Raw genomic sequence first — 16,996 nt, forward strand, 5'->3', positions numbered from 1 at the left:
TTTTGCTTTACATTCACCTGGAGAGCAGAGTCGTGCTGTGATGTCTCCTCTCATGACTCCTTTGCCTTTCTCTCTCAGCACAGGGTGCTGGATGTGAAGATGCCTTAAAGGATGGAATATATGTAATGGAGCACAAGGATGCAGAATTACTCTTTAAATAGAGTGCTCCCCTACTTAGAGCAGCACTTACAACCCCAGCTCAGTGCTGGGTTACCCCTAAGATACCTGCAGGTGACTGTCTCCTCCTGAGGGGAGCACCCCTGAATTCCCAGTGGTTTACTGGCCAGCACGAGTCCTGCAGACTGGGAAAGGGACAACTCCTGCCATCCCTGCGCTGGTGTCACACACAGCCGCGCTGGTCCGGGCCTGGAACGGCTCCTCCGGCAGGACAGGGCTGGGAAAGGCTCCCGGCAGCACGGGCAAGCAGCACCCTCTGCTGCTGGCACTGCCGGCTCTGGGCTTGCAGAGAGCGGCTGAGGAAAGGCACCCGCAGCGATTCCTCTGCAAAACCAGGGCTGCTCTGGGTGCTGCACACTGAGCAGGGGCTGCTCTGTGTGCTGGACACTGAGCAGGGGCTGCTCTGTGTGCTGGACACTGAGCAGGGTCAGCTCTGTGTGTGCTGGACACTGAGCAGGGTCAGCTCTGTGTGTGCTGGACACTGAGCAGGGTCAGCTCTGTGTGTGCTGGACACTGAGCAGGGTCAGCTCTGTGTGCTGGACATTGAGCAGGGTCAGCTCTGTGTGCTGGACACTGAGCAGGGTCAGCTCTGTGTGTGCTGGACACTGAGCAGGGTCAGCTCTGTGTGCTGGACACTGAGCAGGGTCAGCTCTGTGTGTGCTGGACACTGAGCAGGGTCAGCTCTGTGTGCTGGACACTGAGCAGGGTCAGCTCTGTGTGTGCTGGACACTGAGCAGGGTCAGATCTGTGTGTGCTGGACACTGAGCAGGGTCAGCTCTGTGTGCTGGACACTGAGCAGGGTCAGCTCTGTGTGTGCTGGACACTGAGCAGGGTCAGTTCTGTGTGTGTTGGACACTCAGCAGGGTCAGCTCTGTGTGTGCTGGACATTGAGCAGGGTCAGCTCTGTGTGTGCTGGACACTGAGCAGGGTCAGTTCTGTGTGCTGGACACTGAGCAGGGTCAGCTCTGTGTGCTGGACACTGAGCAGGGTCAGCTCTGTGTGCTGGACACTGAGCAGGGTCAGCTCTGTGTGTGCTGGACACTGAGCAGGGTCAGCTCTGTGTGCTGGACACTGAGCAGGGTCAGCTCTGTGTGTGCTGGACACTGAGCAGGATCAGTTCTGTGTGCTGGACACTGAGCAGGGTCAGCTCTGTGTGTGCTGGACACTGAGCAGGGTCAGCTCTGTGTGTGCTGGACACTGAGCAGGGTCAGCTCTGTGTGCTGGACACTGAGCAGGGTCAGCTCTGTGTGTGCTGGACACTGAGCAGGATCAGTTCTGTGTGCTGGACACTGAGCAGGGTCAGCTCTGTGTGTGCTGGACACTGAGCAGGGTCAGCTCTGTGTGTGCTGGACACTGAGCAGGGTCAGCTCTGTGTGCTGGACACTGAGCAGGGTCAGCTCTGTGTGTGCTGGACACTGAGCAGGGTCAGTTCTGTGTGCTGGACACTGAGCAGGGTCAGCTCTGTGTGCTGGACACTGAGCAGGGTCAGTTCTGTGCTGGACACTGAGCAGGGTCAGCTCTGTGTGTGCTGGACACTGAGCAGGGTCAGCTCTGTGTGCTGGACACTGAGCAGGGTCAGCTCTGTGTGTGCTGGACACTGAGCAGGGTCAGCTCTGTGTGCTGGACACTGAGCAGGGTCAGCTCTGTGTGTGCTGGACACTGAGCAGGGTCAGATCTGTGTGTGCTGGACACTGAGCAGGGTCAGCTCTGTGTGTGCTGGACACTGAGCAGGGTCAGCTCTGTGTGCTGGACACTCAGCAGGGTCAGTTCTGTGCTGGACATTGAGCAGGGTCAGTTCTGTGCTGGACACTGAGCAGGGTCAGCTCTGTGCTGGACACTCTGGCCATGGCCAGCCAGGGCTGCCCTGTGTGCTGGACACTCGGGCACTCGGCTCCTGCAGGAAATCCTGTGCACAGAGGAATTCTGCGTGAGAAAGCAGGGCCAGCTCCTCACCATGGGGAGGGCTGGGGCAGCAGCTGGCACAGAGCTCATCACTGCAGCACTGGTGCCAGGCCAGCCCTGCATCACTGCAGCACCCTGTGCCACCTCTGCATCACTGCAGAACCTGTGCCAGCCCTGCATCACTGCATCACCCTGTGCCAGCCCTGCATCACTGCAGCACCCTGTGCCAGCCCTGCATCACTGCAGAACCTGTGCCAGCCCTGCATCACTGCATCACCCTGTGCCACCTCTGCATCACTGCAGCACCTGTGCCAGCCCTGCATCACTGCAGCACCCTGTGCCAGCCCTGCATCACTGCATCACCCTGTGCCACCTCTGCATCACTGCAGCACCTGTGCCAGCCCTGCATCATTGCAGCACCTGTGCCAGCCCTGCATCACTGCAGAACCTGTGCCAGCCCTGCATCACTGCAGCACCTGTGCCAGCCCTGCATCACTGCATCACCCTGTGCCACCTCTGCATCACTGCAGCACCCATGCCAGCCCTGCATTGCTGCCAGCCAGGCCTGTGAGTGGCAGAGCCCTTCCAGCTGCATGCAGGGCAGGTGTGCATCAGCAGGAGTGCAGCAAGAAAATGCCTGATTTAAATCGTGCCACGTTCCCTTGCCAGCCCCGGGATCCAGCTCAGCTCAGCTGCAGCCCTGAGCTCACAGAGGGCAGCTCAGAGGCAAACACGCAGCTCTGTGAGCTCTGTGCTGTGGTGACAGTGCCCATGGAAATGCAACACGCAGTAAATGTGGATCAGCCAGGCCTTCCTGAGGCCTGGCCATTCCAGGGCCCTGCACAGCACTGCCTGATTCCATCTCCTCACCTTAAAAGGGCTTTGGCTGCTCCTTGTTTTGGAAAGTCCTGGCCTTCTCTGGATGAGACGCTAAAAAAAAAGGAAAAAAAAAAAAAAAGCAAGAGTCAGAGTGAACATTTAATACTGCAGTGACATTGTCCACTTTGCACAACTAAAACCCTAAAACTTCACTCAGCAGGAAGTGCTTCCCATCTCTGGAAGAAATTAAAAAGACACTTCTTGTTAAAAACTATTTCTTTTTTATAAATATAATTCTTTATTCATTAAACAATATGAAAATAATCACAAAACTTTACCCATGGGGGGAAAAAAAAAAGATTGTACAATTTGATTTATAAAAGCAGAAGTGAAAAATGAGTTATTTCCAGTGTTAGCTTTCTGTGAAACATATAATCATACCATTGAATTGTTGGAATGCACTTGATATTAAAAAATGAATAAAAATCAGTATCAATAATCACTTATGGGAGAAACAGACTGTAAGAAGTTACTCCATGGAGCTGCCTTTGCAAAGAAAGGTTAATACAAGCTCTCAAGAAGGTGCACACCTTCTATTAATAACTTTCACAAAATAAAAATAGCCCTGCTTCCTTGGCCTACAGCCCAGTGGATTGCTACCATTCCTCCTCATCAGATTTGCTGCTCATTTAACCCTTCTTCCCATCCAGTCTCTCTCTTTCCAGTCATAAATGTTGTATATTCAAAAATATTTGGTTTTCATTTAGGAAATACTAAGAATTAAAGAGTTTAACAGAAATTGTCTGTGTGGAAAAAAATACACTTTGGAAAAATCCCCCAAATAGCTCCATTCACCAAGGAAAACATGGAAACTTTAATGGATTTTAATAAAATCTCAGATAAATTTTGGGGTGACCCACTAGATAGAGACTTCACAAATAAACCCTATTTTCACCTGCAAAGAACAGTAGCTCCCTGGGGAAAAGCCCATGTGCTTATTTCAAAGTGCAAATGAACCTTTCAGTGTTCATTTCAAGAGATGCCAAGATGCCAGCCACGTATTACCAAGCAAGTGTGCAAAAATAGAAAACTAATGCCACAGTCACCTGTAAGACAGGAGTAAACTCTGTTATTCATAACAATATAGCTACTCTCTCATAGGTCACTTTTTCATTAAAACTTGTTCCCTCACACCAAATACAAAAGAACTGGAATGAAGTTAACGCAGGAATTTTTGTTTAAAAATAAAAGATTTCTCTGCTAGCTAAACCCAACAATTCCTCTGAGCACCAAGCTTTCCCTCAGTAATTATTGCACTCTCAGGTTTACATTCACCTGGAGAGCAGAGCTGTGCCATACTCTCAGCCTGCCCCATTATTTCCAGAGCCCCAACACATCCACGCGCACACCACCATCACTGCCCTGAGACAAGGGCCTGGCCCAGCCACGCTGAGCAGGGCAGGGATCAGTGTGGCACTATTGTCTTTTAGCCTGAGAATTACATACAATTAGACAGAATTTGGCAGGCAGTTGATTTAACAAGTCCCCCGAAGTGCCTGTGAGGTAGTTATATGCTAGTAAGCACAAACAGGGAAACTGAGGCACTTCAAGGTGAAGTTATTTGTCCAAAGTCTCAGTGAGAAGCCAGAGCAGAGCCAGAAAGGGCACAGTGGGCTCATGGCTCCTGCTGAGCTCCAGACACCAAGCCCAGCTCACTCAGGCTCCAGTGTCAGAGGTGCTGCAGGCCAGAGAAGCCAGAGCAGAGCCAGAAAGGCCACACTGGGCTCGTGGCTCCTGCTGAGCTCTGGTTACTGAGTCCAGCTCACCCAGGCCCAAACACCAGCGGTGCTGCAGGCCATGGATGCCCCTGAAGGCCGGAGGTGTCAGGGATGGAGCTGCTGCTGGCACCGCAGGAACAAGGACATCGTGTGTGACAATCCAGGCTGTAAAGGCCACGCAGACAAAGGAGGGACACTGCGGCATCACCCCAGCAGAGCCTCATAATCCACGTACCAGACGAGCTGGCCGGAGCTGGGGCTGACCCCCGAGATGGGCCACTTGTGGGGCTCGCGGCCCACCCTGCTGAGCAGCGTGGTGATGTCGTGCTTGCCCCGGCCCAGCACCAGCACGAACACCTGCCTGGCCCTGTTGATGAGGGGCAGGCTGAGGCTCATCCTCTGGTGGGGCTTCACGGGGCTCTCGGTCAGCACCACCGTGGGGGCCCCTTCCAGGCCGTGCTCGGAGCGGGGGAACAGCGAGGCCGTGTGTCCGTCCGTGCCCACGCCCAGCAGCACCAGGTCGAAGCTGGCGTTGGCCACCAGGGCCGCGATGTCCTGGGCGTAGAGCTCGGCGCCGCCGTCCTCCTCCACGCAGAGGCGGCGGTTGAGGTGCACGGGCATGGGGTGGATGTTGAGGTAGGGCACCCTGACGTGCTGCAGGAGGTGCCGCTGCAGGCCCTGGAAGTTGGACTCGCCGTCGGTCAGGGGCACGCAGCGCTCGTCCGCCAGCCACACGTGGCTGTGCTGCCAGGGGAAGCCGTGGTGGTGCCTGGCCAGGCGCTGGAACAGCCCCACGGGGCTGGAGCCGCCCGACAGGGCCAGGTGGAACTGCCCCGAGCGAGCCACGCTCTGCACGGCCGCCGCCTCCATGTCGGAGGCCAGGCGGGCAATCAGCTCCTCGGGCCAGGCCGACACCAGGGGACTCTGCCGGAACTGGGACTGGATGGCCCTGAACTCGCTTGGCATCTGCCCGCCGGGGTGCAGCAGCTCTGCCGGCTCTGCCAGGCTGAACTCCACTCCCCCGGCCACCATCTCAAAGTCCAGCAGCTGCTGGTTCTCCACGCCGCCGGGGTAGAGGCGCGGGGCCAGCCGGGACGTGCTGTCCAGCAGAGGCGTCCAGAAGGCCCAGGAGGCCAGCAGGCTCTCCGTGGTGATGAAGAAATCCTTCCTGCCGTGGTAGATGTGGGAGATGAGGACGGAATAGGCATCCCTCTCCTTGACGGGGCTGTACATGTAGAAATCAGACAGCGGCTGCCCAAAGATGTGCAGGTCTGAGCGAGCTCCTGCTTCCTTCCAGCTGTCCTTGGGCATGGCAGGCTGGAAGAGGTTCCTGCTCACCAGCACTGCAGGGGTGTTGAGAGCGCCGTGCCCGAAGTAGAAGATGATCTGCTTGGGTTTGCACTGGCTGTGCCCTGCGTCCCTCAGCGTGCCACTCTGAGGGCAGTAGGCCCTGTTCCGGAAGAGCACGCGGGCGTAGCCCACCCGCTCATCCAGAGCCTTCCCCGAGGTGAGCAGGAACGGGACCCCTTCCCAGCGCAGGCTGTGGCTGTGGATCAGCACCCCTGCAATGACAGACAGCCCAGCACACCTCAACAGCAGGCACTCCTCTCCATCACTGCCCACCACTGCTCCCTCAGCTCCCTTGGCACTCATTGTCTCTAGCTCCCCATCAGCCCTTCCACGACTTCACTGCCTGCCCAGAACTCCATGATCTTTATGGTCCTTTCCCACCCAGGCCATCCATGATTCTCACTCCCTCCCAGCTATCCCACTTGTTCAGCCTCCTTTCATCTTGCAGGAAACCAGTTTGTGAGCATGAGCATCATTTAGACAATTCTCTTCCCGTTCACAGCATGGCTGGAGATGGCCTCGTGGTTCACTCACCACAGAGATCAAAGCTTTACCCCTCAACTCAAGTTTATGGGAAGGCAAAGGAGGTTATAGGCTACTTCTAAAAACAGTGCAGAGATTTTATAATAATGGGCCTTAACCCTTACACTTCCCATTCCCTGGATCCCTGGTTAACTGACACAACAAGAGCATTATCTTGTCCAGCTCCCACGTCAGGGGATGCCTGGGCACATCCCTGAGTGAGCAGCGAGCCCCAGAGCCACGGGGCTGGCCCTGCAGGGCTCACAGCTCTCACTGCTCCCCTGGCCCAAAGCCTCACCTGCAAAGGTCGGCGTGGTGCTGACGCGGCCCCGAGCCTCGGGCAGCTCCTCCTGCACCTGGCTGTCGTAGGCCTGGTACTGTCCCAGCACAGCACTGCTCCTCTGCAGCCCCCACAGGGCCTGCAAGGCCTGCAGCTTGTGCTGCACCACCTCCTGGGCGCTGCTGACATTGGCAGGGAGCTCCATGATGAGGAACAGGAGGGCCTCGGTGAGGTGGTTCTGCAGCACGTCCCGGATCACCCCGTACTGCTCGTAGAAGCTGGTGCGCCCTGGGCATGTGGGGAAGGCAAAATGCTGCTCAGGGGACCTGGTTCCCTTCTGCATCTCACTGTGGGGCCAGGGACAGCAAAGCTCCGAGCTCCTCTCTCCCCACCCAGCAATTAACCCGAAGCAATCGAGCTCAGGGAACGGGTGTCCTGTCACAGGATGTGTGCAGGGTCTGGTTGGACAGAGCTTTGGGCAACCTGTCCTAGTGCAAGTGGTCACTGCTTGTAGCAGGACGAGAAGCTTTTCCTGTCCTCAGAAGGCTCTGGCTGAGCCATACCCTTGGGAGACAAAATTTCATGCACAGAGCCACGCTTGCCTTTCCCTGCCTGGCCTGTCATGCAGGTGGGGACAGTGGGAGAAGGACAGGGCACTGCAGCAGTGACTCAAGGCTGTGTGTCACCGGCAGCAGGCTGCATCACCACCACAGGCTTTCCCCATGACTGATCATTCACCTGCCCCCCAATCCAAAGGCACATTCAGCAATGGGATCAGTGCTGCAGACTTGCTGGGAGCCAGGCTGCCAGCTGAAGCTGCACAGGGGAAACAGACATCAAGTGACAAATGACATCAAATGACATCAAATGACAAAGGTGTTCAGAGAAGGGGGCACAGGGAGCAGCCAGGGCTGTGCACAGACAATGCTGCTCTCCCTAAATCTCTCTGCAGTGCACCCCTCTCCCACAAACAGGCTCTGGGCTGCCCAACCAAAGATTACCAGCCCAGGTTTGACAGGACTGCATTAGCTGAGCCTGTGCAGGCTGAGGGAGGGAGGCAGAGCTGCAGGGAGTGGGGAAGCAGCCCTGCTGGTGCAGCAGCCAGGGCACCTGCCTGGCCAGGAGTGCTGCAGGCAGAGCCCAGCCCGGGAGCTTTGTGCTGAGCACTGCAGAGGGGATGCTGCAGCATTGCAGCAGTGCAGCCGTGCCCTTCAGCAGGAGCTGCCTCTCTGTCTGGGACTGTCCCTCTGCAGTGCTCCTCCTGCCACAGACAGGAGGGCACAGACACAGGCACACAAACCCAGACTGGCCCAGGGACAGACACACACAGGCAGGAGATGCACGAGCACCTCCCAAAGAGCTGCACAAAGGCACACTGGGGGTGAGCCTGGGGGCTGGCAGGACAGCAGGACAGCTGGAGTGGCCTTAGACTGCACCAATTCCCAATCTAGGGCTGTTTACCAAGAACTGGGGTAGAAAGGTCAGCAATGCCCCCAGGGCTCTACAGCAGAAAAAGCTGGGGGCTCTGCCCCTGCTCCCAGATGAATTACAAATGGAATTTTTCCTTAGAGGCAGCAACTCTACCTGGAAGTGAGTCAGTCTCCAGCACAGGAAGGGTGGGACAGTCCCTCTCTGTTTCCCCACACCATTCACCTGCTCCTTCTGTATTTCTGTACCAGCACCACCTCAAGGGCCCCCTCCCCGTTACTGAGGAGCCTGCCAGCTCTCACTCACTCACCCTGCACACCCTGCACACTGCCTCACCAACCTTTAGCATCCACAGTCTCCTTCAAGACAACCTCCACTCTCTCCACATGGTGCCGGTTCCAAATGGGGTCCAGAAACTGTCGGTTCTGATCCCGAAAAGGCAGGATATGGGCCACAGCCTGCGAGGGCAAAATCCAAAGACCCAATAAAAACTCAGCAGACTCCCAGAGTGTGTCTGCCTCCCTGCCCCATGCAGCAGAGCGGGTCAGAGAAGAGAAAAGCAGCAGGAGAGGCTGCAGTGATGCACAGCAGGGTCACCAGTGGATGTCCAGAGCAGACATTAAAGGTCCTTCTGAGGAATTTTGAGGTTTCGTGTGAAAAGGCTGAACTACAAACTGCAGAGCACTCAGTTTATATCTGTCAGAGGACAAAGGGCTGAGTCAGATCATCCTGGGACTAATGTAAGGTTCCAAAGTGCTGAAATACATCACTTCAGATGCTTACACCACTAAAGCCATCTGCTCTTTTAATAAAATAATATAAAAAAAAAACCATTTAAAATAAAATTAGCCCCCAAAATAAAACAGAAGAATTGCCCCCTCTCAGTGGAGATGCTCTCCACAGCTGGACATGCAACTTCTGAGTAAAACCTGGCCACCTTTCCATGGCTGGAACAGGCAGCTTTAAAGTGTGGCATCACATCCCTGAGAAGCAAGGATGGCATGTCCTTGAGCACCCTCCCTCTGGGACAGTGCAGCTCCACATCCTGAGCTGTACCTGCAGCAGACAGCCCTGCAGGGCAGGGAGAAACCTTCCCTAAGCATCCCCCAGAAGTAACATCCCATCAGCTCCTTATCATATCAAATGGAGGAGCGCTTCCAGAAGCCATGGCTAAGCAGAGAGGCCTGTGTGGAATGAGATGTGGAGCTGGGAGAGGACAGGTGCTGCTCACTCAGCGAAACCAAACCCTGACCTTGGCGAGGAGGCCAGAGGAGCTCTGCATCTCTGCTCCAGGCACAGAGCCCAGCCCTGCTCTGCAGAGGGGACCCTCACTATCCCAACAGGAGGAGCCCTGCTTTGCTCTGCACACTTCCCCTGCTCCCCCAGGACAGAGAAACAGGATTCCAGGAGGCCCCGCATGGATTTGGGAGGGGAACAACGCTCTCTCCATGAGGAGCCCCTGGGGCTGGCGGGGGCTGCTCACCTGCTTGCCCAGGTAATGGTCCACGCGGTACATCTCCTCCTCCCTGAAGAAGCCTGCCAGCTGTGCAGCCAGCTGCTGTGCCGAGGGCAGGTCGTGGCCAAAGGGCTTTTCCAGCACCACGCGCAGCCAGGCCCCGGCGCGCGGCCGGCAGCTGCCGTTGATGTGCCCCGCGATCTCCGTGTAGGCAAAGGGCGGCACGGAGAAGTAGAAGATCCTGCCAGCCTCCTCCAGCCCCTCCTGGCTGAGCAGGGTCTCGATCTCCCTGCTCAGGGCCGTGTAGTTCTCGGCGGTTTTCAGCTGGTGGTACTGGCTGAGCTTCAGGAACTGGTCCTTGAGCACGGCGCAGCGGTCGGGAGGCTCGTCGGGGGGACAGGAGAGCTTCTTCAGCACGTCAAACATCAGCCTCTGCCCCGGCTCCAGAGCTGCCAGGGCCCCCCCGTGGAACGTGAAGCTGTGGCCGCTGCTCACTTGGTCCCTGTAGAGCTGGAACAGACCCTGCCACAGGTACTTCTTGGCCAAATCCCCCGTGGCTCCCAGCAGGATCACGGAGATGTGGCCCTGGGAGGCTCCAGCTGGGGAAGGCAGGGCTCCCACCAACAGCACCGTGCACAGGACCCTTCCCAGCATCGTGGGGAGAAGAGGCAGAGCCAGAACACTGGAGGCCAGGAATAAAAACACAAATCAATCCATGGTTTAGCACTGCGAAACACAACACAAGGTACGTGCTTTCCCCAGAGAGCCAGGGGTCTCTGCCTGGATCCTCCACCCACAGCCTCTCCTCCCCTCCATGATCTGAATCAAGGCAGTAATTTGGGCTCCTGACAAACCTGCAGCCTCCCTCTGCACACCAGAAGTGAGGGCAGTGTGTGCTGCAGGTCCTTGGGCAGCACATGCACTGTTCCCACAGCTTGGGGGTGTCAGTGCCTCTGCACAGGGAAACAAACCCACTTCCATCCAAATCAGGCTGGCCACAAAGGAGCACACGGGCTGCACCCTGAGCACACGTGCCTGCACCCTGAATCCTGCTGGGACCTGTGCTCAAACACTGCCTGGCTGCCTTGGCATGGCTTCATGTCAATATTGTCACAGCAGCTCAGGGACAAACACGACCACTGGCAGCCCAGGCTCTTCTTCTCCCACGTGTGGCTCCTGTGCCCCACCACTGAACTGGGTCTGATGGCTGCTGGCAGACTGGGGGGATAAAGCAGCTCTGGGGAAGAAGTGCAGTCCCCAGATTGATGTGAGCCAGTCTAGGTGCTGCCCCATGGTGCTGTGTCTGTGGCCAGGTGACAACCTGGGCTCTGTGTTCTGCCTCCTGCAACCTTCCCTATTGAAGAGCAGGTCCTGTTCTGGCCCTCTCCACTCAGTGCCCATTCAAACCACTGCAGCCAGGCCAAAATATCCCTCTGTTCACACTCATTTATTCAAAATAAAGTTGTTTTTATGAGAAAGGACACATTTAGCAGTTACCCTGAGAAACACAGCAATGACTTTGCATCTCAAGAGATGTAATGTCACTGAAGAGAGGTTTAGTCACTCCTGTATGGGTGACTAAACCACTGTGCTGCTCTCATTACAGCATGCATTATTTCAGCAGCTCTCTCACTGGCTATCTCCTTCCCTTAATGTCATTTATAAGCTGTGTTTAGTTTAGGAGCAGAGCCTTCACAGCACACAATGTTATTTACTTCTTTAAAAACTTTGAGCTCTGGTCAATAAATGGTGATAACTAAATAACCACAAGGAACATCTGGATATCTCTCCCTGCCTGCAGCTTGAACTGCTCTGCAGAAATCTCATGTTTCTCTCCAGCAGACTCACCTGTAACACAGGAGCTCTAGAGACCACAAAAGCAGCTGGAGCTTTTCCTCCTGCCCAGCCTCTCTCAGCGCAGCTCCTGCTCCTCCCGTGTCTCCAGGTGTCTCTGCTCAGTGCTCAGGTGTGCAGCACAGGTAAGGCAGGCTGTTCCCTTCCTGGAAAACGGGAGGAAAGACCCAATTACAACAGAGAAAAAACCAGAAGTGTCTGAGCCAGCAATGAGCCAGCAATGTCCCAGCACATCCCTGCTCGCACTCCTGCCCTGCTGGCTGTGCCAAAGCCTTTGGCTGCTGTTTGTGAGCAGGTAAAACACAGGCACGGGTGGCAATTCCTGCTCCCAGGCAGCTACATGGAGCTGAAACGCAGCCTGGAAGTTTAACTCCTCCCTGCCCAGCCCTCTGCCACGGCTGTGTCCCCTCCCTCCCTCCTCTCTGCTGTCTGAGCTCCCTGGACCCACTGAAGGAACACACCAGCAGCACTGGCAGCTGCCAAGGGGCACTGCTGAGGCTGTGCCTGCAGAGTAAATGATACTCTGCTTCCCCCTCCCCTGCTGCGGGGTTATAACCCAGATGGCAAAGTTCCTCAGTGCAATAAATGGCTATTTACACTTCCTGAGCAACCTTTGTTCCAGGAACCAGAGGCACTGACACCCTGGCAGCCCTGCACAGTGAGGAACGGGATGGGTCTGGGTGGGCCATGCTGCCCCAGACCCACAGAAAAAAGGGAATTAGCCAGGGAACTTCCCGGCAGATTCAGCCACAGTCACGTGTGTTCCCAAACCAAAGGCAGTTTCACAACCCTCCCAATTGCAAAATATTGAGCTACACCGCACAGAATAAAGTAAACCCAGCAGTGTTTGTTTACTGCTTTCATATCAGCTAAGCACCACTGCTCCCATTAAAAAATAATACTCCAAAAATCCCCCAGCCAGGCAGAACAAAGTTACTCAGTCAGGCTTCAGGAAAAGCCTCCTGGGCCTGATCCACATAAAACACACAGGAGCTTGGCCCAGCAGCCAGGCTGGGCACTCCCCTGCACAGCCACTGCAGCTCCCGTTCACAGGAGCTCATTCCAGGTCTCCAGGAAAAAATGCAAAAGGTATTTTTGTTACTTGTATCCCCATTGAAAAATAATCACCAGGTGCACAGCCAGAAGAGCTGGACTTTGATGGTCCTTGGGGGTCCCTTGCAGCTGAGGATATTCTGTGATTCTATGGCAAATGCAGCATGGCCTGGGGCTCCCACATGAAGGAAAGGGCTCTGGGATTCTCTGAGGACTGGGAAACCCCACTGGTGTTCTGTACTGCAAACACCAGGGCAGCAATGAGCTCACCATCAGCTGCTGCAGAAGCCAAGGCTTAATGAGGAGACTCGCATTGAAAGCAGGATGAGAGGTGCAGGAATTCGTGTTTGGCCCTTCTGGCTCTGACTCAGCCTCGCTCCGTGTGCTCCGGCCCCAGCATCCTGACAGCAGCTGCTTCCAAAACCCTGGAAAAGCAGGACAGGGGACTGTGAGGAACCCAGCCCGGTGTGTGGGCAGCGCATGGAACACGGGGATGGGATCAGGGGTGGCAGGGCTGAGCCCACCTGTGACAGGGCTGAGCCCACCTGCGACAGGGATGGGCCCATGACAGGGCTGAGCTCACCTGTGACAGGGCTGAGCTCAGGGGTGACAGGGATGAACCCACCTGTGACAGGGCTGAGCCCACCTGCGACAGGGCTGAGCTCAGGGGTGGCAGGGCTGAGCCCACCTGTGACAGGGCTGAGCCCACCTGCGACAGGGCTGAGCTCAGGGGTGACAGGGATGAACCCACCTGTGACAGGGATGAGCTCAGGGGTGGCAGGGATGAGCCCACCTGTGACAGGGATGAACCCACCTGTGACAGGGATGAGCTCAGGGGTGGCAGGGCTGAGCCCACCTGCGACAGGGATGAGCTCAGGGGTGACAGGGATGAGCTCAGGGGTGGCAGGGATGAGCTCAGGGGTGACAGGGATGAGCTCAGGGGTGGCAGGGATGAGCTCAGGGGTGGCAGGGATGAGCTCAGGGGTGACAGGGATGAGCTCAGGGGTAGCAGGGATGAGCCCACCTGCGACAGGGCTGAGCCCACCTGTGACAGGGCTGAGCCCACCTGTGACAGGGATGAGCCCACCTGTGACAGGGATGGGCCCGTGACAGGGCTGAGCTCACGGGTGACATCCATGGGCCCACCCGTGATAAAGCTGCGCCCACCTGTGGCAGCGCTGAGCCCCGTGTGACAGCGGCTGTCGCAGCTCCCGGATACCGAGCCGGGCCCGCCCGCCGCCCCCGCACCGGACGCTGCAGCTCCCCGGCCCCGGGAAGGCCGGGCCGGTGCCCGGGAAGGCCGGGCCGGGCTGCGGGGCAGCGGGGCCGGGAGCGGGCAGGGAGCGGGCAGGGAGCGGCCGGCCCGGGGCTGCACCGCGGTCCCTCCGCCCCGAGCTCCTGCGGCCGTGCCTGCCCCTCGCCGGAGGCCGGGAGCATCCCCCGTTCATCCCCGCATCCTTCCGTCCATCCCTCCATCCCGCATCCCTCCCGCATGCCCTGTCCGTCCCGCATCCCTCCATTGCCGCCGCCCACGCGGTGCCGGAGCGGGGCGGCCGGTGCGCGCTGCCGCAGGGATAACCGGCTGACCGCCGCGCCCGGGCTGACCCCTCCCCGGCCCGAGCTGACCCCTCCGGCCCCGGCTGACCCCTCCCGGTCCGCTCCGGTCCGCCCCGGTCCCGACTGCGCCCCCGGCCCGGCCCCGCTCACCGCACCGCGCCGGCGGCGGCGGGCCCGACACACAGCGCCCCGCCCGCCGCGCCCGCCCCGCGCAGACTCTGTGGTTGGCGGCGGCTCGTGCCCGGCGCCGGCGCTCGGGCGGGAGGAAAAGCCCGCAGGGGTGAGCGGCTCTGGGGACACGGGGACACAGAACCCCCCCCGGGGGACACGGGGACACAGAACCCTCCCGGGGGGATACAGAACCCCCCGAGGACACACGGGCCCCGCCCAGCACCGGGAACGCTCGGTTTGCCCGTTCAGAGTGGGGCAAACCCCAGCTCAGTGCCACCTCTCCACACCTGGCTCTGCTCTGCAGCTGCAGCACCAAAGGGCAGCAGAGCCCCTCTGCAGCAAACTCACTCGTGTACATCGTGTTCCCCACTCCTAAACAAAGAACCGCTTGCTGTGGAGCACATTTCCACCGCAATGCCAAAGCACAGCCTGTGCCCCGGGTTTAGAGGGGCTCTGGATTGATAAACTCTCCTCTCTAGCTTAATGCCTCCTCCTCTGGTACACCATCTTTAAACACCACCAGAACAGCTCTTTTTCCTATTGAGCTTTTTATTTGCTTGTAGAACATCTGTCTCCTTAATGTCCCTTTCCTTGCTAGCTACCTTTTATTCCTTTATTGCCATCACATGTCTCGTCTGTCACACTGGACCTTTTCCCCTTAAAGGCACACGCAGCCGAGGAAGCCTGAAAAGGCTTTGACAAAAGCACACTCTGATCCAAGCCATCATCCTTACAAAATCTTACTTGCCCCAAATTATGAGATGTTACAGCTCCTTAATGAAACAGCTGAGATATTTTTAACATGGTCAAAAAACCTATTTTATAATCTGACCTTCAGCTCAGAAATAGCTGCACTATTTTTTTTTTTTTTTTAGTTAAAAAAGAAAAAAGACTGCATAAAGCAAACCACCCCTACAGTTTCAGCCTCAATATTTAAAGTCTGGCATCACACAACTAGCTGAAAACATGGTCTCTCAACAGAGGATATTAAATGACTGCTACTCCCAATTTCCAGCTCTGTCTGTAATAATAACAAACTTGAGTGAGCAGAGGCTGATTTGTCATTGCAGGGGAAATCTGTTTAGGAGTTTAGGAGTGGGGAAAAGGATGCACAGAAGTGGGTTTGCTGCAGTGGGGCTTCATTTCCCTTTGGGGCTGCAGGTGGCACTGGGCTGGGGAGGGTTTGCATGCTCTGAACAGGCAAAGGGAGCTCCAGCAGGGCGAGATTCGGGTGAGGGAACCTGAGAGGAAACTTGCCTGTTACCTGCCAAATTGCTCAGCCTCCGCAAAGGGGTTTAGTGCCAAAGAAGCGGAGATGTGGCTGTGAAGGACAGAGTAATTTCTGGGATGATTTAGCTCCTTGGTTCTGTGGCGTTCTGTGGGCTGGGAGCCCTGTGTGCTGCAGAGCTGCTGGAGCTGGGCAGGGCTGTGCTGGGCGTGATGCTCTCCAGTCCTGGGCTACCCAGTGCACAGGGCTTTGGGAAGGCTGCAAACCTCTGCTGTGAAGCAATAAAGAACAGCTGGACAGCAGCTGGGGCTCTTAGGAAATAAAATTACTGCCTTGGGGCTCCTGCAGAAATGGTGGCAGCAGCTCCTGAGCTGGTGCGGGCAGGGTAAGAAAGAGGGGCTTTGTTATGGCTCTGGGCCAGGTGAAGCACTCACCTGCTGAGCAGGTTCTGGTTTGTGGTCAGCCTGACAGGCAGAAACCTCCAGTCCAGTGCAGGAAGTTTAGATTTAAATGCTTTGGCCTGTTTGGTGTCAAGCAATGCCACTCTGTGCATCCCAGCTCCACACGGGAGCAGCCCTCCCCAGACCCCTGCTCTGGCTTCTGCTGGCCAGCTCAGCTCCTAAAGAGCTTGGCACCCAAGTACGGCTGAGACACTCCAAGGTGAGAGAGCATTAGAGTAATGCTGCCGCTTAGCAGCTTGTGTTTCTATTGTTCCTTGGCTTTCCTCTCCCGGCTGCGGCTTTTAAACGACAAAATCCTCGCCCAGGGAATGCCCCTGGGGTGTGCAGCTGGGCTGGGGGTGCCCTCAGGGACGCTGCAGCTCCCAGTGCAGCTGGAAACCCCACACAAACAGGGCAGGGGGAAAGGGGATGGGGATGGGGATGGGGATGGGGATGGGGATGGGGAGAGCTCCTCTTCACCCTGCTCTGCCCGAGTCAAACACAAGTGATCAATCCGCTAAGCCGTGCCTGCCTTCTGCCTCCTGCCCGGAGGAACTGATGCTCTCATCGGCTTGGTCAGCACATTAAAGATTGAGTGCTGGCATCTTCCCCAGGTGTTCTGCACTGGGACGAGCTGCCTGCTGGCTCTTGCTCAGTCTCGGGCTAAAGGAGGGTGGAAATGGAGGCTATGGGCTAAACGTGCTGCTCCTTCCTTGGAAAATGGGGAAACCTGAGGTCCTAGATCAATATTGACTGGTGAAGGATGGCACAGTGAGCCTTTGGGCTGCCAGCAGGCAGTGCTGTGCTGGTTATCAGTTTCATCAGTTTTATCAGATTTACCAGTTTTATCAGTTTGATCAGTTTCATCAGTTTTATCAGTTTTATCAGTTTTATCAGTTTGATCAGTTTGATCAGTTTGATCAGTTTTATCAGTTTGATCAGTTTCATCAGTTTTATCAGTTTGATCAGTTTTATCAGTTT

General features: G+C 56.5%; 1 protein-coding gene across 3 annotated transcripts; it reads right to left on the reverse strand.

Moving 5' to 3' along the window:
- Positions 1 to 3,225: 3,225 nt before the first annotated feature.
- Positions 3,226 to 14,353, reverse strand: H6PD (hexose-6-phosphate dehydrogenase/glucose 1-dehydrogenase). Of its 3 annotated transcripts, none has more exons than XM_058039476.1 (7): positions 14,327 to 14,353; positions 12,695 to 13,044; positions 11,561 to 11,712; positions 9,740 to 10,394; positions 8,597 to 8,714; positions 6,847 to 7,116; positions 3,226 to 6,238 (listed from the first exon to the last, which is right to left on the reverse strand). In XM_058039476.1, exons 4-7 carry the CDS (start codon positions 10,364 to 10,366, stop codon positions 4,881 to 4,883), a joined length of 2,373 nt encoding a protein of 790 aa, XP_057895459.1. In that variant the 5' UTR covers positions 10,367 to 10,394; positions 11,561 to 11,712; positions 12,695 to 13,044; positions 14,327 to 14,353; the 3' UTR covers positions 3,226 to 4,880. The 3 variants fall into 3 exon arrangements, with proteins under 3 accessions (XP_057895459.1, XP_057895460.1, XP_057895461.1); XM_058039477.1 differs by lacking the exon at positions 14,327 to 14,353 and adding an exon at positions 13,787 to 13,840; XM_058039478.1 differs by lacking the exon at positions 14,327 to 14,353 and having other exon boundaries at positions 12,890 to 13,168.
- Between the last annotated feature and the right edge of the window lie 2,643 nt (positions 14,354 to 16,996).

Source organism: Melospiza georgiana, chromosome 22 (assembly GCF_028018845.1).
Source record: "Melospiza georgiana isolate bMelGeo1 chromosome 22, bMelGeo1.pri, whole genome shotgun sequence".
Taxonomy (NCBI): Eukaryota; Metazoa; Chordata; class Aves; order Passeriformes; family Passerellidae; genus Melospiza; species Melospiza georgiana.

What these genes read in the sequence shown, in the direction of transcription:
- H6PD (XM_058039476.1), bottom strand. Translation starts at nt 10,366, where the DNA reads ATGCTGGGAAGGGTCCTGTGCACGGTGCTGTTGGTGGGAGCCCTGCCT. An exon ending in GGAGACTGTGGATGCTAAAG is followed by an intron (nt 7,117 to 8,596) that starts GTTGGTGAGGCA and finishes CCACATGCCCAG; the next exon opens with GGCGCACCAGCTTCTACGAG. An exon ending in CACCACGCCGACCTTTGCAG is followed by an intron (nt 6,239 to 6,846) that starts GTGAGGCTTTGG and finishes CTGTCATTGCAG; the next exon opens with GGGTGCTGATCCACAGCCAC.